General features: G+C 44.3%; 3 protein-coding genes across 6 annotated transcripts; 2 read left to right on the top strand and 1 right to left on the bottom strand.

The window, feature by feature from the left end:
* Positions 1 to 1801: 1801 nt before the first annotated feature.
* On the bottom strand, positions 1802 to 9037 carry LOC104910765 (uncharacterized). Of its 4 annotated transcripts, none has more exons than XM_010710167.4 (8): positions 8816 to 9033; positions 7785 to 7901; positions 7163 to 7216; positions 5013 to 5102; positions 4372 to 4549; positions 3728 to 3832; positions 3296 to 3373; positions 1802 to 2227 (listed from the first exon to the last, which is right to left on the bottom strand). In XM_010710167.4, the coding sequence occupies exons 1-8, from the start codon at positions 8908 to 8910 to the stop codon at positions 1970 to 1972; spliced, it is 975 nt and encodes a 324-aa protein (XP_010708469.1). In that variant the 5' UTR covers positions 8911 to 9033; the 3' UTR covers positions 1802 to 1969. The 4 variants fall into 4 exon arrangements, with proteins under 4 accessions (XP_010708469.1, XP_085081404.1, XP_085081420.1 ...); XM_085225278.1 differs by lacking the exon at positions 8816 to 9033 and adding an exon at positions 7981 to 8183; XM_085225294.1 differs by lacking the exon at positions 5013 to 5102 and having other exon boundaries at positions 8816 to 9037.
* Positions 9038 to 9110: 73 nt separating this feature from the next.
* On the top strand, positions 9111 to 16421 carry LOC100550016 (heat shock 70 kDa protein 12A-like). Its single transcript, XM_003202333.5, has 4 exons — positions 9111 to 9499; positions 11642 to 11866; positions 12198 to 12369; positions 12656 to 16421. Exons 1-4 carry the CDS (start codon positions 9218 to 9220, stop codon positions 13699 to 13701), a joined length of 1725 nt encoding a protein of 574 aa, XP_003202381.1. The 5' UTR covers positions 9111 to 9217; the 3' UTR covers positions 13702 to 16421.
* Positions 16422 to 17075: 654 nt separating this feature from the next.
* Positions 17076 to 22744, top strand: LOC100549708 (cytoglobin-1-like). Its single transcript, XM_003202331.5, has 3 exons — positions 17076 to 18353; positions 20538 to 20769; positions 22195 to 22744. The coding sequence occupies exons 1-3, from the start codon at positions 18259 to 18261 to the stop codon at positions 22321 to 22323; spliced, it is 456 nt and encodes a 151-aa protein (XP_003202379.1). The 5' UTR covers positions 17076 to 18258; the 3' UTR covers positions 22324 to 22744.
* The last annotated feature ends 1203 nt before the right edge of the window (positions 22745 to 23947 follow it).

Below are 23947 nucleotides of genomic sequence, written 5' to 3'. Positions count from 1 at the left end.
CAGCCCAGAGGGCCAACAGTATCCTGGGCTGCACCAAAAGAAGTGTGGCCAGCAGGGTGAGTGAGGTGATTGTCCCCCTCTGCTCTGCCTTTGTAAGGCCCCAGCTGGAGTACAGCATCCAGGCCTGGGGCCTCAGCACAGGAAAGATGTGGGGCTGTTGGAGTGGGTCCAGAGGAGGTCACAGAGGGCTGAAGAACTTTTCCTATGAAGACAGGATGAGGGAGATGGGCCTGTTCAGTATGGAGAAGAGAAGGCTGCAGGGGGACCTCATTGCAGCCTTCCAGTACATGAAGTACATGATTTTTTACAAAATCTAATAGTGAACAAGGGGAAATGGCTTTAAATTGAAAGAGGAAAGATTTACATTAGAAGTTAGGTGGAAATTCTTTATTCAGAGGGCAGCGAGGTGCTGGCCCAGAGTGCTGTGGGTGCCCCATCCCTGGAGGTTCAAGGCCAGGTTGGATGGGGCTCTGGGCAGCCTGAGCTGGGGAGATGGCAGCCCTGCCCATGGCACGGGGTGGGACTGGGTGGGCTCTGAGGTCTCTTCCAACCCCACCATTCTGTGATACTATGATCATCTTCATAATCCCAAATCATTTCATATCATTAGAAAACTGTAACCTCCTTGCTCATCCTTTTAAAGGCCACTCTCCACCATGTTAAACTACAAAGACTCTGCCAGATGCCATAGGTGGTTTTTCTCCATTTACCCTTACCCTCTTTTCCCTGTGTTTTAGCCAATCATTTATTCATTATAGGCCTTCTCTTGCCCCATGACGGCTTAGATACTTTGAGAGCCTGTGGTGAAAGATTTTTTTCAAAAGCTTTGAGAAATCCTGGAGGATTAGATTGACCAAGTAGTATGATCCTGTTTGCAGACTTTTCAATGAAACCTGCAAATTGGGAAGGCTTTGTGTAGAAAGCCTGCCAGTCCTTCCTAAGAGGCCCTGTTTGCACAGTGCCAGCTCATCACCTCTCTTCATCACAGGGTCAGCTCTTCTGAGGAGTGCAGCCACCAAGCCTTGTTGTGCCTCAGCTCTCCCCTGGGCGTTCTTTGGCAGGGTGGCAATTGTGTTCCCAGGGTTGTTTCAGATAACACATTGCTATTAAAAACCCAACTATAAAGTCACTGTGGGATGCTGGCTGTGAGGGTTCAGGCCTGTCCACTTCCTTCTGAAAAAGCAAATTCCTTGAAAGTGTCTACCACCATGTTAATATGGGGCAGTGATTTTGAGATGCTTCTTGCGTATCCAGCTCTGGTTGAGCACACTGCTTTTTTAGCTGTGTTTATTATAATCTGTTACTTTTATTTAATGCCTCATTAAAAAAAGTATCTTTTCAAAGTATTTTACATTCTAAGCTTTCCTACTGAGTAGGCTTATATATTTCAAAATTAGGCCGCTGTGGTTGCCCCACCAGTGTTATCTCACTGGTTTCTAAAGAGGATACAGAGAAAATAAATGAAAAATGCAACCGTATTTCTGTCTGTGGATGTGTATGGTGCAAGAAGCTACTAAGCTTGTTAACTCATTTGCAAGGTCTTTTGTTCATAATGCCTTTCTTTGTCCCACCCTCCACCACCTCCCTGGGCAGCCTGTTCCAGTGCCTGACCACTCTTTTGGAGAAGTTTTCCTAATATCCAACCTGAATCTCCTCTGGTGGAATTTGAGGCCATAAAAGAATCTGCAGAAGTGAGATAGGCTAGAAACACAGGTTCTGTTTCCACACAAGTGCTATCTAGAGATAATGACAATCAGAGTTAGATAAAATGTATGCACTCCACCAAGGGAAACACTTTCACTTTTCAGTAGGTGTTTGATATTAGTTTATTCTTGGTGTTCCAAACCAGAAACATTTAACTAGATATGAAAAGCAGGCTGCTCACAGGAGAAAGAAAAGCAACAAATTGCACAACAGCTATTTAATCTTCTTATGATCATGTAAGGATAAGCTTGACATTAAAGCCTTGTTACTTTTCATTCCACACTACACCTCTCTCAATGACATTTACCCCATTCATCAGCATGGGCCATAGAATTCGAAGCTCTGTTCTTTCACAGTACTTTAAGTCTTGCTGGTCCACGTGCTCTAAATATTGAAGAAAGCTTTCATGTATGTTCCATACAGCCTTAACTGGTGAGTCCTGAAGAAGCAGCAAACAGAAAACTCTACAGCACTTCAGTGCAAATTGCTCATGATTGATACTTTTCAGAGGACCATCAGCTTGCTGAAAATCAAGAACATTTTCACAGCTTTATGGTATGACTTTGATAAGCAGACCTTGCCTCCCTACTCACATTCTGTGCAGATGTGCCCCACATGATCCAAGTGTTAAAGTTCATTTGTCAAAGCTGATAGTACTCTTTAAGTGGGCCAGACAGGGGTCCCAGTGTCACCCAAAGGACCTTCTGTTTACTAAGTCTTGGCTTCTAGACCATAACAACATCCAGCAGCTGCCTGGATGTCTATATTTCCTCATATACAAGAGAGCTTCACAAAGAGCTTGTCAAGGCTGAAATTTGGAAAGGGCCCAGCAAGATGCAAAAGAATGAAGCTGCTCTCTGGAAACTTCATATAGTTGTATTTCTTGGGGGGAAAAAAACTGGACTGTAGTTCACTTGGATAGCAACTAGGCTCTGAACACACCAACAGCTTCTGCAAGCTTTCCCCTGCCTCTCCAGGGGTTTGACTGCTTGTGCACAGTGTCAGCTCTGATACAGCATGGCTGTACAACTTTGGATGAGACTGCTGCAAAAAAGCTTGCAGGAGTGACATGAGAAGTTATGGGAAGCCTCATCAGGGGCCTCAACCCACATGCACCCCACCCCCAGCACAGGAGCTGCTTCAGGATCAGAAGGGTGCCTGTGCCCAGCTTTATATTGTTTCATCTGACCCATAGACCAACTTCTCATCTCAGCCTCAGTTTGCCTTGTCACTGTGGGCTTACCTGGTTGGCGATCACCTCTCTGTGGCTGACCCTGATCACTGTCACCAGACCTGCTCTGCTCACCTTGCTTTGGTCTGGTAGGACTGTACCCTTGCTGATGAGGGCACCCTGCCCTGCCTGTCTTGCCGCTCCCCACTGCTCCTGATGCAGCTCTGGGGAGGTAAAATGTTATGTGTAGCTCTGGCCTTGTCTGTGGGAATATAGGGGAGTATCTGGGCAGGAAGACCCTCTTACAAGTGGAAAAAACCTCCAAACAGAAGTGAGACATATTCCATTTTGTAACAAACTGCACAGACATGCCAGAAACTTGAATCCCTCTCCTTAATCCTGGCATCTATCTTAACTTACCTTAGTAATTTTTTTAATGCCTGAGTCGTTATGATAATAGCCGTATCTTAAGAGTTTCGTTATGTCTGGCATCAGCTCCTAAAAACCAAGCACAGCACGAAGCAGACTGTTAGCATGTGACACCAGCAGTTCACTCCCTGAGCACTGGGAGTTTGTGTTTTTCAGATCACGTCGGTTAGAAACAGAGAAGCCTCCAGCTTCAGGCTGTGGAGGAAGATCCCATAAAAGCAACATGCAGAAATGCTTTCTGCATTTGTAAATGTGCCTAAGGTACAATTCAAACATGCAGGACTGCATGTGTCTGTGGGACACTTCTCCCTGCTGTCCTTGCCAGTATATTTTGAACAGCCTCCCTAGCAGAAGCTGAGCTCTAAATAAAGGTAACCCTGTAATCCCACAGCCTGGGCACAGTTACACAAAGATATGAAGTACTTGTTTGCAGGTATTCGCAGCATCATATGAAGATGGAAAGCCAAGGATTTCAAGTATGCCAGTTTTTCTCTTCTCAATATCTCTCTCACACGCATCAAACAGCTTCTGTAATGTATAGAGAACACCTGATCAGTAAACTGTGGGATCCCTAATTGACTCAAATACTTCTTTAATACCTGGGAAATAAATATTTCTGTGAGCTGTTTGCATGTTGAAGGCCATTTTTCAGTATCCATGTGCTAATAAATGCTTCACCTCACCCTTGTCCTTCAAATTCTACCATTTTGGTACTTTCCTTTAAACACTCTCGGGATCAGAGAAAAGAGTCATCCATCAACTGGGATCTCCCATACAGTACCTAAAGTGTCAACCATAAGGAAACTGGACTATGTTTTCCTTAACATGGGTGAGATATGGGACTGGGATTTGAACGTGTTCTTCTGAAAGGCAGGAGGAAGCAAGTCTCAGTCACTTTTCTCTCTATAGCATTACACAGGCCCTGCTGGACTGGAACAACAGAGGTGTAGTCTCATTATTGTCCAATCTTGTCTGATACAGAATGACTAAATGCTCAAAGCCTGCTATATTGTCTATAGAATATCAACTTGGTATGATTCAGATTGATAAAGTGGACATGAACAAACCTTAATTATGTTGCTGGCCTTTGGATAGGACAAACGATCTGAGCTGCTCCAGCATTTTCCCCATTCTTGTAGCTTAAGCATCCTATACATATCCAGCACAGCAGACAAGTGGAAAGGGTCATTTATGTTCTCTGAGTGCTTGTGCATGCTCACTACTTTAGACAAGAGCTTTTGGTTTCTAGAATGAGGAAGGTATGAAAAAAGTTAGCTAAGATAAGACAAAACAGTGGATTAATGTAACTATTTTACAGCATAAATACCATATTTTCTACAGTGTAGTTCCTAACAGTACCATACTGGAGAACAAGCAGCTTTCGCGTGGGAAATACTGCTTTACCAGCTCAGTTTTGCATGGTCACAGTAGAATATGATCAAAGAGCAGTATTTATGTCATTGTCAGCTGATTCCTTTTATTAACACGTTCACCCTGGGAACATCTCCTTTTCAGGACAGAGCAAACTATCTTCCAGCAATCAGAATCCAAAGTCTGGGGAAAGGGTGCCTAGGCTACCTTCTCAAACAAAACAAAGCAAAAAAAAAAAAAAAAAAAAAGAGTCTCTGTGGACTGGGGGAAACAAGAAGTGCCTGGCTCTTCGGTGTAAGAACACACACTGCATCAGGAATGTGAACAAATGCCTTACCGTGCCTCTAGATCTCTCACCCGCTCTTTGAGCTTCTCATATTCTTCTTTCTCTGGAACCTCTTTTTGGATGATGCTTTGAGAAGATGCACTGCAACAAGTTTAGTTTGAGATGTGTTTCTTTGTATTAGGATACTGGTACAATGGTAGACTTGTCCCCATGGAATCCCCCAAATTTCAATAAAAATGCTGTCAGATGGGAAGGCGTAGAGCACCCAGGAAACACATCACGTAACCAGCTAAATAACCTCCCCTGAAGCTCCCACCTAGGATTTAGAACAAGGGGAGAGCTACCTCGAGTAGAAAAAAGGGAGGTGGGGTTACAAGGATTAGAGGTGACACAAGAAGACATCAATGGGCTCCAGAAAAACACAGGTATTCTCCTCTGGTTGGAATCTCATCTCTTCTCAGTTTTCTTCTTTAACTTCAAAACATTATCATCAAACATCCCAAACCTGTCAGAGTTTTTCTGTTTTCTTGGATTTGTTTCTCTACAGATATCTGGGTAATTTCAATCAACTTTTCCTCCAGTGGATGAGTCTAAAGAGTCAGAGAATGCTCTTTTGAAAGAATGAACCCAGGTCAGGTAGTGGCAGCAAGAAAACTTGCCTAGGTATTTGGTCTGTGGCATACTCACACCATGAAAGTGATTCTTCGTTTTTTTTTCTTATCATTCACTGGCGTTTTTTAGAAGTTATATTTATTTTTGCGTTGTAGATCTCATACAGTTCTAATTTAAAGGAGACTTCTCCCATGTTTCTTTCCACTCCTTTCACAGTACGCTATACCGTCTCATATTAATATTTTGATCTTGTGGATTATCCCATCAAGTCTATGAGCTGCCAATTAAATTACCTTCATTACTGCATGCAGAAATATTGTTTTTGGAGTCTGTCTAAATTTGGAAGTGTTAAATGCAGTACGTTTACTGGAGAAAAATGACTGGCTCTAGGTGAAAGGACAAAACAGGGATGAGCAAATTCAGAAACACCCAGTGTTAACTCCTGAGAGCTCCCATGTTTCTGGTTGTGGGGAGGGTCAGAGCTGTTTGCCTCCTGCCTCATAGAAAGGTCAGATGCAGCAATCTACCTAAAGATGGGAGAAGCTATCAATGTTAATCAACAGACTTGAGAACAAATGAAGAATGGGGATCTGAATGCAGGGGGTGTAATCTGAATCTACATGGATTTGCTGACAACTTTCTTTAATTAGGCAAACTGAATTAGAGACAAGAATAACTAAACTTGGCCATTATTTGAGTCTATGTCCACGGTCTGGGAACCTTTGCCTGACATCAACTTAAGTCTCAAACTTTGAGACACTCCTGAAGAAATCTCCTAAGTTTCAGAATATGTGAATGTTTCTCTTTCTTACTGTCCTCACTATCAGGCTATACAGAGCTGCACATCAGAAAGCCTCTCATGACGCTAAAGATACTCCAACCATGTTCAGAAACTTTAGAGTACCACAAGTTGTCCTCACTGAAATCCCAACAGGAAAGCCTCTTCTCCACAAAGCTGTGCAGTGTTCAGGAATTGTTTGGAAATCCAACTACACCAATTGAAGTTATTCCCTCCTGGCTGTAGTTATTGAGGATTATTTATGTTTGCATTTTATACTCTAAATATCATTCATTAATTATTTCTTTTTAATTTTTTCTTCCTGAATAACTGCATCCCTCTTTCTTCCCACCATTCCAGCACCAATGTCTTCCATCAGTGTGTTCTTAGCTCATAGCCTTGGAGGGCAGCTTTCACCAAAAATTCCCATGTCTGACTCTGCATATCTACTCAAAGTGTTTTCAGCGTTGCCTTTACCACCTCCCCATCCTTTGGGATGCATGCCTTTACCTTTGGGGAGCTTCTTCAGCCATTACCTATTCAGCAATGTCGTTATATGGAATCTAAAGTTTATATTACAACATGATCATTTCCTTTTACATGTCATGGCAATGTTCTCTGCACTCCAAGACAAACCTGTCTTGGAGCTTATGCCTGGCCATGCAAATAGAGTCAAATAGAAGAAAGTTAGTTTGATGTGCCTTGGAGAACAGAGCTCTGATAACCAAAGTTTGAATATGTTTTAGTAAAAGTCACAACAACATTATGCTTTTCTCTTCATATAAATTCTTAATACATATAATCACAGTACCTGCAGAACTTCTGCAGAAGTTGTAGTTGCGCCACAAAATAATCACTCCAAGAACTATTCACACCGTCCATCAGTCCATCAAGGAAGAATGAAATGATAAAACACATTACAATCAACACAACTTTGCAACATGGTTGAAAACACATCTAGAGTAGCAACGCCATCTGCAACTCTGCCTTCTCTGCACCACTTATCTGCAACTTGTGACTAAGACCCTGCTGCCACACAGCACAGTTTTTTCTTGTTTGCTTGTCTGTTGCTTGCTCAGTTTTCTTGCTTGCCTGTTTGCTTTGTTTGCTTGCAGGGTTAATCACGCATCTGATCTGGCCCACGCATGCCACAGTAGGGCTGTCCTAGGGCTGCACCAGGCCAGGCATGAGCCGGGTTGTATTTTTATTGGCAGCCTCAGCAAGTTATGTCTCAGGGTAGGTGACAATCAAAAAGCATCTGCTTTTGTCTCTGGAAAGAGCCCTTGAGTTTTCTTTGCAGAGGTACCTACTGTTCTAATAGCCCTTGCCATAAAGGCTGGGAGCACAAAGGACAATGGTGAAACTGCAGGAGTCCATCACTTCAGACCATCAGAATGAGTATTTAAAAGATAATTTCTGGTCGCCAAACTCACCAAACTTCTTTTTCCAACCATTCCAGCCTTTCTGGCAGATCAGGTTTTAATGTCTCCTTCTCTAAAGTATTGCTTCCATAGATTGATATTTGATGTGGGATACTAAATGTTTCTCTTCTGAAAAAAATAAGAAGTAAAATAAAAGAGAATTCTGAAAATGAAGAATAAAAAAAGATGACATATTCTGAAGATGCACCTTCTAAAAGGCACCCAGCCCCACGAGCAGATACTCCATGGCATCATCCACGCTGGTGAATAGATCAGAGCCACGGTACAGGCTCCAGGGCACACAATGGTTCAGCACACCTCTGGATGCAATACAGAAACAGGCAGTTTCTAACTTTTTCTGTACCCTGTTTTGTAATGAAAATCCCAAACATCAACTAACTATAGTAAACACAGTTTCAAGCTCCGATGCTCCTGCAGCTCAGGTACAGGTAGAGAACACAGCAAGCTCCCTCCCACTGCAAGGCAGCATCAGGGAGAGCCTAAGCATCAATTTATGCAAATCCACATCTGCGTGACTGCTACAAGGGGCTGTTGTGCCCATCTCTGCCATGACTTTCCTATTACTCTCTCGCTGAAATGGATTTCGGTTTCGTTTACTTGAATGAGTTGGTTTTCAGCTAAATCACCTGATCTCCAGACTTTAATTGAGGACACCTGTTTTTCACTGAGTTCAGAAGTTCAGGATAAAATCTGCATTTAAATCAATCTTTTCTCTCACAACAAAGGACAGGGAGCCCCTGAAAATCTTAGTTCTGTTAGGCTGCTCATAAGATTCTTTCCAGTTTCTTTTTCTCTCACATCTGTATAACGTCTGCCTTACCTTTGAAGCTGAATGCTATTGCAGGACTAACTGGCCCTGTGATTCCACAGGGAAGTTCCACCGGATATGAAGTAGAAAATCAAGCTTTTACTGAAATATTTCATGGCCAAGAAGTCTTTGCAGATCATTTTTTTGCAAGCCCCCAGATCTCTTAGGGTTAAACATGGTAAGTTTACCCAGAGACAACCCCAATGCAACATACCTGACATCTTCTGAAGTTGCCTCTCTAGCATCAGCATCTGTACACTCTCCTTCAGGCATCTCATGTTGGCTGTAGTTATACAAAAATCCATCCATGTACTTACAGCAGGAGGAAATGTTTGTCCAAATAAGCAGAAGCACAAGAGACAGTGCTGCTGAGTGCACAGGAAACTACTGCAAGTATCAGGCACTTGGTTTCACACAGTGAGCTTCAGCTCCTCCTTTTTACAGAAAATAGTGGTTATTCTTGTAATTGCAGTCACACTCCAATCTCTTCCCAGCCAATCGGGACAGGTGTGGGCTGGCTTCTTGCTGCTGCCAGAGCAGTATCACTTTCATTCCAGTTGAATAGCTATATTCCTTCATAACTCTAGATTTGTGCACCTCTGAGCTGCTGTCAGCTATGGCCAGCAGTTCACTCTTTGTTGTTGCTATAGATTTTGGCACGTCCTACAGTGGATACTGTTTTTCCCTTGCTTCAGGCACAGACCAAATTTGCCAGGTGTTCTGGGGAATGGAGCATGGGTACAATTCCTTGAAGACACCCACCTGCATCCTGTTCAACGAGAATCAGGAGTTTGCAAAATTTGGCTATGATGCTGTGATAAAGTATAAGAGCTTGCCAGCCAGCGAAGCTCACAAGTGGTACTTCTTCCAGAACTTCAAGATGAGCCTGTACAACAGGGTATGTAGAGCCGTTCCTGCTCACGGGAGTCAAGGTTGTTTGTTTGTTGGAGGGATGTGGGTGAAAGGAAGTGGTGAAGGGAGCTGAGCAATCTATCTGGTGAGGATCAGAGAAGTCAAAGAGCACTTTGTTAAATGAAAGAAGAAATGATACACATTCTTCATAAGCTAAAAACATTATGGGCTCCTTCTTTGTGTGATATTCATTGTCTTCTACAGGGAACCATAGAAGTGTTCTACGATTTGAAGTTTGACAGCCTCTAGGTAGACAGGGCTCCTTCCACGTTATACACTTCTGCTGGCCTCTCTCTCCCTCCCCTGAATGGATATGCTGAAGCCAATTTATGGGTGTCCAGCTGTCATTTTTCTCAGAAGGCTCTGTGCTCTCTCAGAATTGTTCACAGCATTTCTGTGTTGATTTGTTCAGTCAAACATAGAATCACAGAATGGTTTGGGTTGGAAGGGAGCTTTAAGACCATCCAGTTCCAACCCCCCTGTTATAGGCAGGGACACCTCCCTTTAGACCAGCTTGCTCAAAGTCCCATCCAGCCTGGCCTTAAATGTTTCCAGGGAGGGGGCATCCACAACCTTGCTGGGCAACCTGTGCCTGTGTCTCATCACCTTCACAATAATATAATGCTACTCTAGAGCTTCCTTGTCTGTGCTCCAGGGCTCCACGGGTCTTTCACCTCTTCCTGCTTTTTGCCTATTGAAGTTTTCGCTTTCTAAGTGCCACTGTCTACCTTCATTGGTTCTTTTTCGATCTGTTTTTTATTTTACTGTAGATATCCTCTACATTGGTGTTTCTCCACTGTGAGAGTTTGCACAAAGTCTTTCTGTGTGTGCTTGTTAGGATGGAATAGCCCCGAGCACAGAGTGAGCCCCAGATGAAAGTCTCATCTGCTCTCTGCATTTCCCAGTGCTAAGCAATGAGCTCTGAACTGGATTTGGGAGGAGATGGGAGGCATCTGTGAAGACTTCCCTCTTCAGGAAAGGTGCAAATGATGTGATCTGCTGCAGTGTTGTTACCTGTGGAGTGATGGGCTCCTATCCACGTTTAGGGCAGAAGGACTTCAGAGAGATTTTAGTTCACCCCTTCCCCCATCCCCCCCCACCCCCTCAATAAATAAATAAATAAATAAATAAATAAATAAAAGAATAACCCAACAACAAGAAAGGGAAACAACAGTTCCCAGACACCTAATCCAGTTAGTTATTTCTGAATCTCCACAGAAAGCATCCATGGAGAACACATCCTTTTCTGTTAACCGAGTCAGGAACAGTGACAGGAAATGAGTTTACAAGCAAAAATAAACAGATTCCCTTTCTCTGCAGTGGCTGCACCTCTGGAAAAGACTTCACCTCACAGTTCTTTCTTATTTTAGCTGAGCAGCCCCCTCACCTGCCTACGTATGGCTGTAAAAGATCCCAGGTTGATGGATTTGGTGATCTCATTTATGATCCTTGTGCTGTAGGGCCAACTTTATCACTGCCAAAGCAGAACAGAGAAACACATGTGGTGAAAGCTAGCTCCCGAAATGTCTTTGGATGCAGGCAAATATTTCCACTCTTTCTAGACAGAACCAGCAACCAGGAACTGATGGAGGGAGTTTAGAGCAGCCATCTGCCTCAGGATTCGGGTACACCCAGATGGACACATAAGGCCATAACCAAGCTATTATATTATAGAGAAACTGAATCAGAACAGATGGATATTTGTATATATATTTTTCCTGTGTATACTTTTTTAACTCCACACACAGAAAGAAATGAGCAACCTGAAGGCTCTATGCACATGCTGGGAAATGTGGGATGATGTCACACAGAAAGAATAATTCTCCCCACCACTGTTCAAGTTGGCCTACAGGGCCTGTATACAACCTGGAATAGGAGAAACAGTCAACTAATCAACTACACTGGTATTTTGCCTATTGAAATGTTACACGGTTTGATGGCAACCTGTGTCAGTTAGATTTCAGTTAGCCATGTACTGAAGTCACTTTGGGGAATTTACTGAGATACGGAATCAGGACGTTGTTCTGTAACACACTTTGTGCATTGTTCATGTACAGGGGACAGGACAGTTCCCGAGGCTGCCACATATAAACCCAAAGACATTTTAACTGTTTTCTCTCAATTGTAGAAAGTCACTTCTGACATGAGGCTGGAAGCAAGCAATGGAAACACCCTTCCTGCCCTATTGGTCTTTGCTGAAAGCCTGCGCTACATGGAGCAACATGCCCTGAACACTATCCAGGAGGCCTCTTCCAATACCGTCTGTGACCTCGAGGAAATCACCTGGGTTATTACTGTCCCAGCCATATGGAGCACAGCTGCCAAGCAGTTCATGCGGCTGGCAGCAAAAGAGGTAAAAGCAGTAGTTAACCCACTTCTCACATTCTCTTCTGAGATTTCTTTAGTCATTAAGGAAGAGGAATTTCTCATTACTTAGTCTGTATTTTGAGTTTTTGTCTATCAGAAAGATAACTCCCATGATGTGTATGGAGGAAAATGTCCCAAACTGGCAGTAACAACAGCTTTGCCCTTTCCCCTGTGGCTGTGCAGAACTGAGCCCACAGAAATCAGAAGAGTAAGAACCATTACCTCAGGGCGGGTGAAAGCAGCTTCACTAGCAGATGGTGTCCATGCAGCAGGATCTTGCCACCTTTCCTGAATTGACACTTCTCTTGTGATTTCAGGCAGGACTTATCTCTGACATGATTTCTGAGAAACTGATTATTGCCCTGGAGCCAGAGGCTGCATCACTCTGGTGCAAACAGCTTCCACGGCAAGGGTTTCTTGCAGAGGGCAGTGACAAGAGAAAGTTTGAAGACTCTCCTGGGATCCAGTATATTGTCGTTGACTGTGGAGGTAATGTTCTCCCTTCTCAATGAGTACAAATCTGCTGGGTGCAGAGCATGGATGCTTTGCAGTGCTGAATGCAGGGGGCCCAAAAGGACTGCAGTGCAGTGCAGTCCCAGGGCATGGACTCCACTTCCATGCTTGTCACAGGATTTTTATTTTTATTTCTCATTTAATGAAATCTCGTGGAAAAGCAGAAAAATGGGAGGAGAGGATGGGTCTTCTAAAGGCTGGATCTTCTGTAATTTAGAGAAAAGATCTGACTTCATTCATGTGTGTGCATGTGTTTGTATAGGTGGCACAGTGGACATCACAGTACACGAGATCCAAGAAAACCGTTGCCTGAAAGAGTTACACAAGGCGTGTGGAGGTGGATGGGGAGGCAACAGAGTGGATGAAAACTTAAATATATTCCTCAGGGAGGTATTTGATGATGGTGTATGGGATGAATATGTAAAGAGCTACCCTATCGAATTGCAACGGATGATGAACGACTTCAGTTTCCAGAAATGCTCTGCTGACAGGGAGGCAGTCTATTTGCATTGCTACTACAATTTGACCAAACTTGCAGAAAGAAAGAAGGATATCTCCCACTTCTTCAAAAAAGCAACAGGAGCTGTGTGGTGTGATGGGATGATCATGATTACATATGAGAAAATGAAAAGCTTTTTTGAATATAGCATCAAAAAAATTATTGCTGCTTTGAGAGAAATCCTTGCCAAGCCTGAGATGGCCAAGGTCCAGTACATTTTGCTTGTGGGAGGCTTCGCATCTAGTGTCATTCTGAGACATGAGGTCAGGCAGGCTTTTAGTAGGAATTATCATATATTTTGTCCACTAGAGGCCCAGCTTGCCATTGCAAAAGGGGCTGTTTTATTTGGAATCAATCAAAAAATTGTTACCTCAAGAATCAGTGCTCGGACATATGGTCTGTGTGTAACTGCGGACTTTGATGCAGCTATCCATGATATTCGTAAACGAAGAGTCTCAAAAGCTGATGGCTATGTCTATTGCAAAGATCTCTTCCAGAAATTGGTGGGAGCTGGGGAGTCAGTGCGTATAAATGAAGCTGCCCAATATATTTACACACCAACAAATCCATGTCAGACAAGTGCATTGTTTTCTTTTTATTCCACAGAAAAGCAGGATGCTCAGTATGTAGATGAGGAAGGGCTCGAACTGCTTGGTTCATGCAGAGTACCAATGCCAGACACAAAGTTAGGGCGGAAACGCAAACTGATTCTGCATATTAAGTTTGGGCTTACTGAATTTAAAGCCACAGCTACTGACATTACTTCCAAAGAAAGTCGGACAATTACAATAAATTTTTTATCAGTGTAAATACTTGAGTCTTAGAGCAGCACGACCTACATGGGAGGTGCCAGCTGCTACAATGGAAAGGCAAATGGACCATGAAGTCCATCATCTGTCCTTCTTCTCACACAAGTAAGACTCTTTCCAATTTTGATTCCCTGGTTCCTTCCATTCTGCCGTACTACCAGTAGAATCCTCCTGACATTCCTCCTGACATCCAAACTAAACCTTCTCTCCTTAAGCTTAAAACCATTTCTCCTTGTCCTATCACTGTCTACCCTTGTAAAAAGTTGATTCCCCTCCTGTTTATAATCCCCTTTTGAATACTGGAAGGCTGCAACAAGGTCTCCACGCAGCCTTCTTTTCTCCAGGCTGAGCAAGCTCAGCTTCCTTAGCCTGTCTTTGTAGTGGAGGTGCTCCATCCCTCTCATCATCTTTGTGGCCTCCTCTGCACCGTCTCCAACAATTTCACATCTTTCCTGTACTGGGGGCCCCAGACCTGGACTCAGTGCTCCAAATGGGGCCTCACAAGGGCAGAGTAGAGAGGGACAATCACCTCCCTGTCCCTCTGGCAACCCCTATTCTGATTATAACCATAAATGATTATAATATGATCATAACATCATGTAGTAGACTGGGAGTTAAAGAATTACTGTTGATTTTTCTGGGTACTTGGTTCTCAGAAGAGAAGAACTACATACCCCAGAAAACTTTCACTGTTCCATTTCTGTTGTCTGTTTAGAGAGAAAGATAAAACTGCTCACAAGTCACAAGATTGCCTTCTTTTACTGCTTATCTATGTGGTGCGTGCTCCCTAGCTATTTCGCCTTCAGCATTAGAGTAAGGCCTTTGGTTTTGGATACTCTCCAGGAATCTTAGAAGCAATCACGGACTAGCCTGAAGGTAAAAAGTTTGAAACGTCATCAGAAGAGATACCACATGCCAAAGAGGCCCCACCATACAATGAATTATCAGAAAATAAAAAGAAATCTGCCGTGTTCACTAATGGATCATGTCATATTGTGAGGAAGCATTGCAGATGGAAATCTGCGGTGTGGAGCTCTACATGACAAGTTGCAGAGGCCACTGAAGGAAAAGGACAATCAAGCCAATTTGTAGAGGTAAAGGCTGCCCAGCTGGTCTTAGATGTAGCTCAATGGGAGAGGTGGCCAGTACTTTATATTTATACTGACTCATGGATGGTGGCAAATGCCTTATAGGGGTGGTTACAGCAGTGGGAACAAAACAACTGGCAAGGAAGGAATAAATCTATTTTGGCTGCTGAACTGTGGAAAGGCATTGCTGCTTGAATAAAGAATATGGCAGAAAAGGTGTGTCATGTAGATGCTCATGTGCCCAAGAGTCGGGCTACTGAAGAACAGCAAGTAGACCAAGCTGCCAGAATTGAGGCATCCCAAATAAAGTTGGACTGGCAACACAAAGGTGAACTATTTCTAGCTTGGTGGGCCCATGAGACCTTGGGCCATGAAGGAAGAGATGCAACATATAAGTGTGTTAGAGACCAAGGAGTGGATTTAATTATGGACACGACTGCACAGGTTATTCATGACTGTGACATATGTACCACATTTAAACAAGCCAAGAGGATGAAACCTCTCTAGGGGGAAAGGTGATGGCAAAAGTATAAATATGGAGAGGTGTGGCAGGTTGATTATATCACCTTGCCATGATCTCGCAATGGTAAGTGTTATGTGCTTACCATGATGGAAGCAACCACTGTGTGGCTTGAAACATATGTAGTATCCCATTCTACCACCCGAAACACCATATTAGGTCTTGAGAAACAAGTCCTTTGGCAACGTGGCACTCCAGAAAGAATTGAATCAAATAATGGGACTCATTTCAGAAATTCCCTTGTAAATACTTGGGCATGATACTTGATCATGGCATTGAGTGGATTTATCATATTCCCTATCATGCACCAGTTTCTGGTAAAATCGAGTGATACAATGATTGTTAAAAACTATGTTGAAAGCAGTGAGTGGGAAACATTTGGTGGAGTGTTGGGAAACATCTAGTTTGTCAATACCCGAGGATCTATCAATCGCAATGGTCCTCCCCAGTTCAGCTCTCTACTGTAGAGGAAGATAAAGTCCCTGATGTACATGTAAAGAGCATGCTGGGGGAAATGGTTTGGGTCTTTCCAGTTTCTGGAAAGGGCAAACCTCTCTGTAGGACTGTTTTTGCTCAGGAGCTTGGGTCCACTTGGTGGGTGATGCAGAAAATTGGGGATGTTCAGTGTGTACCATAAGGGAATTTGATACTGGGGGAGTACAGTCAGTAATTTCATGTATATATATGTATGTGTGTGTATGTGCATGTGTTTAATGCTTGTTGGTTATTTTTTGTTTGTATATATTAAGCATGATGTAGTGATGTGGAATAGGGGTGGAATGTCATGGTTTTATGATTTTTGGTTATTAGTATTCCACATCATAACATCATGTAGTCTACTGGGAGTCAAAGAGTTAATGCTCCAGTTCCATTCCTGCCCCAGAACAGAAGAACTACATCCACTAGAGGACTGTTCACTGTTCTGTTACTGTTTCCGCTCAGAGGGAGAGATAAAAACCATTCAGATTATTTGACCTTCCCTTATTCTCTTTTGCTCGGCCCAACTAGACGTCTCACTTCAGCACTAGAGTAAGGACTTTGGCTTCTTTCAGACACTTTAATTTAATTGTTTTATTAGCTTCAATTCTAATCTGTTATATTATAGTGTGTCATCTTACATTCTGAAATCTTAGTAAATTTGTTTATTTTCAAATCATTGCCTCTGTTTTGTTTTTAGGCCCATCTCCCTACCCTTTTTCCCCGTTCTCCCTTTTTCCCTTTCCTGGGGCCTTGGTCTGTGGGTCCCCCTACCTGGCTAGTCACGGAACCGGACCAAACCAGCCCAAAAACCATTGACAAGAGGGTGTTTGACTCTAGCGAAGCCCTTGGAGGCAAGTAATACCTGAGTTTCTGAAAGAGCAGATGTGGTGACCCAGCATGCAGTAGCAGAGCACGCTGACATAGATGAGGTTATGAGGTGGAGCTGAAGCGACCCGTGCCTTCTGCCCCACCGCCACACAGCTGTGAATTTGTAAGGACCTCAGTGCATTGCTCTCACCTCTACTAGGAAAGAGAAAAGGAAAAGCACAGGGTGTGAGATGAAAGAGTCCAGAAATAGGCCACATACACTATCTTGTCCCTGAGCTAAGCACTTCTACATTCTCTCAGCATTTCAAATTCCACCCCCCCCAGCAGAGCTGCAATGGGGCAGTGAGGCACTGGAAGAGGTTGCACAGACAGGTGGTGGATGCCCTGTCCCTGGAGACACCCAAGGTCAGGCTGGAGGGGCTCTGTGCACCCTGATTGAGCTGTGGGTGTCCCTGTTCATTGCAGGGGAGTTGGACTGGATGGCCTTTACCTTCCAACTCAAATGATTATTTGATAATTCTATTACATACCTTCAGGTCTCTGTAGGGTAGCAACCATCCCTTTCCATCTGCCCCAGGCACCGGGCTGGCCTTGCTCATTGTACCCACTCTTTCCCTCTCCCACACCATCCCAAACAATGAGCCTTTGTCTTCACACACATCCAGCAGCAGTGGTTCCTTAGGCCCCTAAGCCCTATTTTGTGTGCGTGCTCTGAGCTTAACCAGCACATTCCTGCCAGAGGTTAAGCCTGGGCACCATGTGGATAATCCGAGGTTTTTTGGCCTCCTTCTCCCAGTGACAGTCATGATAATGAGCCCATGTGTGTCAACCTGCCCCTTATCTCTTCCTCTCTTCCAAGCCTGTAGGGCTCAGGGACAGAACAGGATCATAGGTACAAGGCAGGAGAATTAGGGTGGCCAACAGGAGGAAAGGCTCTGCTGCAGGCCCAGCATCCTGTACTGGTTCATCTGCTGCCTTAGAATGCCACAGCCCTTCAATGTACCACAGCCTGGCTGTCATGGGTACTTTGTCATCACCATCAATGTATATCATTCAGCCTCAGTGGTGTCTGTCATCTGCCTGGTCCCAAAGCCAAAGTGTGAGCCACAGCAGAGCAGAGGATTGTAAGGAAAGAAGTGGCCATGGCATGAGAGTAGGACTGGAGTGAGTTGCCAGAGCTGGAAAGGGGATCTTTAGGAGCCAGAATGGCTGGAAGCTGGGACGGCAGGGCACCAGGGTGCCCTGAGCACAGCAACATTCTCAGGAACAAAGAAGAAAAATCAAAGAAAGAGAGGCTGAGCACTGGCTTGGGTAGGGGGTAGGAAGGGAGGAGAGTCAATCTTTTTCTTCCCCACTGAAAATCCCCTATTTTCCCTTCTCTCCTGGACATCAAGCTCTTTGCTCTGGCCTCAGACTCCAGGCAGGAGTGCTGTGCCTCCCTCCTCATGTGGTTAATTTCTTTCCTGATTAAAGGCGATTAGGCAGCCCTAAAGCCGACAGAAATGTGACCGATGGGAACAGAGACAAACAGTCCATTCATGATCTCTTAAATCCCCCAGGCAGTATTTAGAGAGCCCTGAAGAGAGACCTGGAGCAGAACCATCCCATCACTGCCTCCGTGTTCTCCTCCCTTCCTCCACTATGTCCTTCTCTGAAGCAGAGGTGCAGAGCGCCCGTGGGGCCTGGGAAAAGATCTATGTGGATGCTGAAGACAACGGGACAGCAGTGCTGATCAGGTAAGAAAAGAGCCCATCTAACTGCTAGCCCAGGGGCTAGTAAGAAGGATGGAGCTGCCACCTTGAAGCACATCTCAATGTGTTTGACACAGCCTCACAGGGAACATTTTGGTTTGCTGTGGATTGTGCAACTTCAAGGAGGAAACGGTGCAGAGGAGTGATCCATACAAAGAGAAGTAAGAGGAAGGGAGGAGGGGTCTGGTAAAGGAAGGAGAGACTGGAACAATTTCTTCACTCCTCCCTCCCAACCCCCAATAAAGAGTGATGTATTTATGATTAATAAAATAATGCATGGTATAAAATAGAACAGGAAATAACGTGGACCCTATTTCCCTATTTTCCTTTATCTCTGAATGACTTTAATGATTATTTTTTTTAGTTGTATGTTCTCAATATTTCTCTTTTCATTCTTTTTCAGCCTTTCCAGTCAGAGCTCATCTGTTTCATTGTATTGTATCCTTCCTGTGGTCTTTCTACCTTTAGTCTTCACCTTCTTTTCTTCTCTTCTTCCATAATAAACACATTTCTGCTATTCACCTTTCACATACCCTTCACTCAACAAGGACTCAGATTACCTCCATACACAATGGTCATGCCAAATAATCCTATTAGCACACTTCTATCATTGCCTCGTATGTCACATCTTGTACCCAGCTAAGCCTCAACAGATGTGATACACTGCTCCTTCCCACTGTTGTCAACACAACCCGAGGAGGGTTAGCCTCAGAAATGCAGCTAGAAATGTTAGCAGCATCCAGTCATTCGGCAGCCCAGGGTCATTTGCTGTAGAAGGTTTTGCTCTAGTTTCTCTATAGGCCCAGCTCTGCCTTTACAGAAGTTCTGGGCACTCCAGTACAGGAGAGAGATGGAGCTACTGGAGAGAATCTAGCAAAGGACCATGAAGATGATGAAGGGGCTGGAGCATTGCTTCTGCAAGGACAGGCTGAAAGAGCTGGGGCTGTTCAGCCTGGAGAGGGCTCAAGGGAGACCTTATCAGTGTGTACAAGTACCTGAAGGGAGAGTGGTGCCTGGTGCCAGAGGTGGACAAGAGGTAGTAGACACAAATTGGAGCACAGACGTTCCTTCTGAGCATCAGGCACTTCTGTATCGTGCTAGTGATGAGAGCACTGGCATGGGCTGCTCAGAATTTGTAGGGTTTCCTCCTTGGAGATCTCCAAGAGCCTCTTGGACATGGCCCTGGGCACTCTGCTCTGGGTGTCTCTGATGAGTAGCAGTTGGGGCAGATGGACCCACGGATGTGTGATCACCTCAATCATCCTTTGATTCCATGAAATACAATAGGGAATTTACTATTGCTGTTTCAGGTGGATGCCTAGATTACTCGACAAAGTAAACTGATTTCTTAATGGTTTGATCAAGATAACTCTAGTTGACATACTGTAAAAGTCAATTCCTTTATGAGTGGCACTGAACTGTTACCTTACAATAAACAAAATAAGCATTGCTGAGAACTTAAACAATAATCTATTACTGGCAGAAAAATTCTCAGGGACAGATTTCGGGAAGTGATTAACTAAGAAAAGTGATAGTTGGGTTTCTCCTTGAAAATAGATACTGAGACAAAAGTGGAACTATCTGCTGTCCAGAACATCCTTATGACTGTGCACTGTTGCATTTACCCTGCCCAAATGAGCTCCCATGTCCCTGTCGGTTGTATCGCCATCTGACTCTGAGATGTCCACTTCCAAAACAGCAGAATAAATGCAGGGCAGGCGAGGCTGGCTTTCTTGGGCAGATAGCACAGCTTCAACTGCTTTCTCAAGCAGATAACACAGTTCCCGTGTTCTTCCTGGTATTAGGATGTAAAGTATCAGTTACACATCCTTATGAAAAAGTGAAACTCTGATGGGAGCCAAAATATAGTTGGCCAAACTGCTGTGAGTGAACCTGCCAGCAGACCAGAGACTAGAAGCAGGTATTAAAATGGGGAGAGGAGAAAGGTACCCTGGGAAGGCACAAGGACAGGCTTCTGTGAGTACAAGAATCATGCATGGATGGGAAGGGAATAGAAATGCATGGGAAAGACAGGTCTGTTCTAATACAGAAGATTCTAATACAGAAGAGAAAAGGCCAGTAAATACATAAGACAAGGCCTGGAATGTGAATTCATATCTGCATTGATGCCTCAGTCTGAAAGTTAGGCCAAATCTCATTTCTCAACAGGATGTTTACTGAGCACCCAGACACCAAGTCCTATTTCACACATTTCAAAGGCATGGACAGCGCCGAAGAGATGAAACAGTCGGATCAGGTCAGAGGCCATGGCAAGAGGGTTTTCACTGCCATCAACGACATGGTGCAACATCTGGACAACACTGAGGCTTTTCTTGGGATACTGAACCCACTCGGCCAGAAACATGCCACCCAGCTCAAGATTGACCCCAAAAATTTCAGGGTGAGCTATGAGTCATTTTCTCGGGGAATGTAGTTGTGATGGGATGGTGTCCTTCCTTTAGAGGAGGAGAACTGGGGAAAACAGGCTTTGTATTTGTAAGTGTAATATACAGTTCAGAGCACCGGTGGAGGAAGATGGAGGAAGACTGCAGGCATGTATCTGTAGGTAAGAAGGCCATGCAGCAGGTGCTGTGCAGGCAGGTCAGCTCTGCTGGGAGCTACAGAACTGTCCATGAATTGTAGCAGGTTTACTCAGCACAACAGAATTCCCACACACTTGGCATTTGTCCCACACACACGACATAAAAAAAAGCAGCTTACACTGAAGTTCAGTCCATGATGTCTGTTTTTCTCTAGTAACAGGAACTGAGCTTTCCCAGGTCAACTAAGACAGCAGTTACTGTTTTAAGCTCAAGGTTTAGATTGGATGTCAGAGGGAAGTACTTCACAGAGACAGTGTTGAGGTGCTGGCACAGGCTGCCCAGAGAGGCTGTAGATGCTCTGTCCCTGAAGGTGTTCAAGACCAGGTTGGATGGGGCCCTGGGCAGCCTGGTTTTAGTACCGATTTGGAGGTTGGTGGCTTAGAACTTGTTGATCCTTGAGGTTGCTTCCAACCCAAGCCATTCTATGATTTGATGACTGCTGATCAACAACGGCCGAAGGGCACTGCCATCACTGAAGCAACCCAAATTATACATACAGGACCAAATGGTTTACCCAAGTCCAACTTAAGTCACTAGCAGAGTAGATAGGTCTCTGTGTTATCTGCCCTACAGTGCAGAAAGTGCAAAAAGAGGCACTTTCCATCAGAGGTCACTCAGGCACAAGGAGGTGGTTTCCAAAGCAGCAGATCCAATTTTTATTGAATGAGAGACTAAATGAAGATTTCTGCCTAGAAAGATGCAGAAAAGACTTACTGAGGATAAAGATGTATACAAAACAATAAATGCAACACAGAAAAGGAATTGCCACTTCCCATGATACCACCTATCCAGAAACTATCAAGACACATAAATGCTCATTGTTGCAGAGCACCAGGCAGTAAATGAGCAGGATAGATTACCCCATAAGTCACCTATTACATAGGTGTTCAGCACAGTGCTCCTCAACAGTTGGGCAGCTCTACCACCAGAAGGATTGTATTGGAGGGACTGAGTGAACCAGTCTTGTAAAGCAGTCTTTATGCGGCTGTGTGTATGGGTGCAGCCAAAAAACATAGAAACAGAGTAGATAAAAAATACAGAAGTGACTGCAATTTGGGATGAATTCTATAACGCACCTAATTTTCCACAACTTATTTTCTAATGCTATACACTCCTGAATTTTGTTCTCCTTCTCTGTCCTCCAAAAATCTCAATATACATATATATATTTCCCTCTAATATGGAGGAAAGTTCATACCGTTTCTTCCCTTCTCCCTGTTTAGATCATCTGTGACATTATCTTGCAACTGATGGAGGAGAAATTTGGTGGAGACTGCAAAACTTCCTTTGAGAAGGTGACCAATGAAATCTGCACTCACCTGACCAACATCTACAAAGAAGCAGGTTGGTGAGGGCAGGTAACCTTCAGGCTCTTCAGACTTCTCACCAGCACTGATTTGCTGTTTTTGGCCCTCCAGCCACAGTTGGAGAATGAAAAAGTAAAAAAATAATTAAAAAAAGGCTTATGTAACATAGATGTTAACGCCAATAATTTCTTTAGAAGATTGAGTTTCCATGGTTAAATGAAAGCCACAGATGCATCAAAGCCAGCATCCTGATGAGCTTCGCAGCTGCACTGCTCCAGGTGGGTTCCTCTGGGGATGGGCTCTGAAAACCACATTTGAAGACCAAGACATAAAGCTTGCTGTTTCTGAAAGACTTGCTCCTTTCAGCAGCATCAGCCCAGAGAGGAACCAGCAGCCTCTACCTTGCCATCCTCATCAATTTTGAGAGGGAAACTGCTTTCAAGCATCTCCTGGGTCATGGACTTTGCAGAGGTCATTATTTGAGAGACAAAGGAGTTGGTTCGGTTTTGAACTACCATGGTGGGAGAAGTGGGCGACGCATTGAGCGTGGGGAAGAGTAATATCTGAAGAAGACACAGGGAAAGCCCCATCCTGGACAAGGCAACAGTCCCCCAGCACAGGGAGAGGTGCCTTGGAGGAGCTTCCAGCACAGAGGATTCTGACACTGAACGTGGTCACTACTGGATCCCCCTGGGCAGGGGTGAATGTCTCCAGCACCTGGATTTTGCACTGTGACTCCCAGAAGATTGCTCTGGCCATGCACCCAGGGGAGGGCAACAACATAAAGCTCTTGCACAGCTTCTCCTGACACTCCAGCAGTGACCAAGTCCAGAACTGTTTAACTGCTTTTCCTTAGACATGGTGAAATCATCAGCTGATAACTGCAAATAATCACAGGCCATTCTGCTTTACTGTAACACAATAAACAAAAGGAAAGCTGCTGCGTTCTCTCATTCAGGCCCTGCCGGAGTGTCACCTGGTACAGTGAGGGGCTGCTGGTAGTACAGTGCAGGGGTGGGGGGATAGGGGAGTTACCAAGGAATAAAACACCCGTAGAAAGGAAATTCAATCTTGTAGAGCCAAGAAAACACTTTCTGATTTAAATTATTACCTCAGCAATGTAGAAACACACATGCTACAGTTCAGTTCAGCTTTGCTGAGCAAACACAGAATCACAGAATGGTTTTAGTTGGAAGGGACCTTTAAGATCACCCAGTTCCAATCCCCTGCTATAGGCAGGGGCACCTCCCTCTCAAATTGCTCAAATCCCCATCCAGCTTGGCCTTGACCTTCCAGTGCTGCCCTTAAGGCCTGTGGCAGGGACAGCTTTGGTGAAACTCAGGAAATAGGAGGAAACACAGGCAAATCAATACAGGCAACATCCTGCCTTAGAAGAGAGCGATGTCAAAGAAGACCTTTTCTCCTTAATGTTTCTGAAGTTAATACTGAGATAATTTGCTGTCAGACTATCACTGATGCTTGGTTAACCTGATCTGCCACATCACAGCACTTCCAGCCTGTGCAGCAGAGTGGATTTGAGCCTGTCCATAGCACGGTTACAGCATTTAAACTGCACACAGTCAGCATCTAACAAGCAGTGGTTGGATAGCAATGATTTTTTTCCCCATGTGAGCCAGCAGCACTCCAGGCTGAACCACTCGATTCCTCA

This window comes from Meleagris gallopavo, chromosome 1, assembly GCF_905368555.1.
Source record: "Meleagris gallopavo chromosome 1, MGAL_WU_HG_1.1, whole genome shotgun sequence".
NCBI classification, from domain to species: domain Eukaryota; kingdom Metazoa; phylum Chordata; class Aves; order Galliformes; family Phasianidae; genus Meleagris; species Meleagris gallopavo.
Note: the sequence above shows the minus strand (reverse complement) of the source record. Positions and strands in the feature narration are given on the sequence as shown.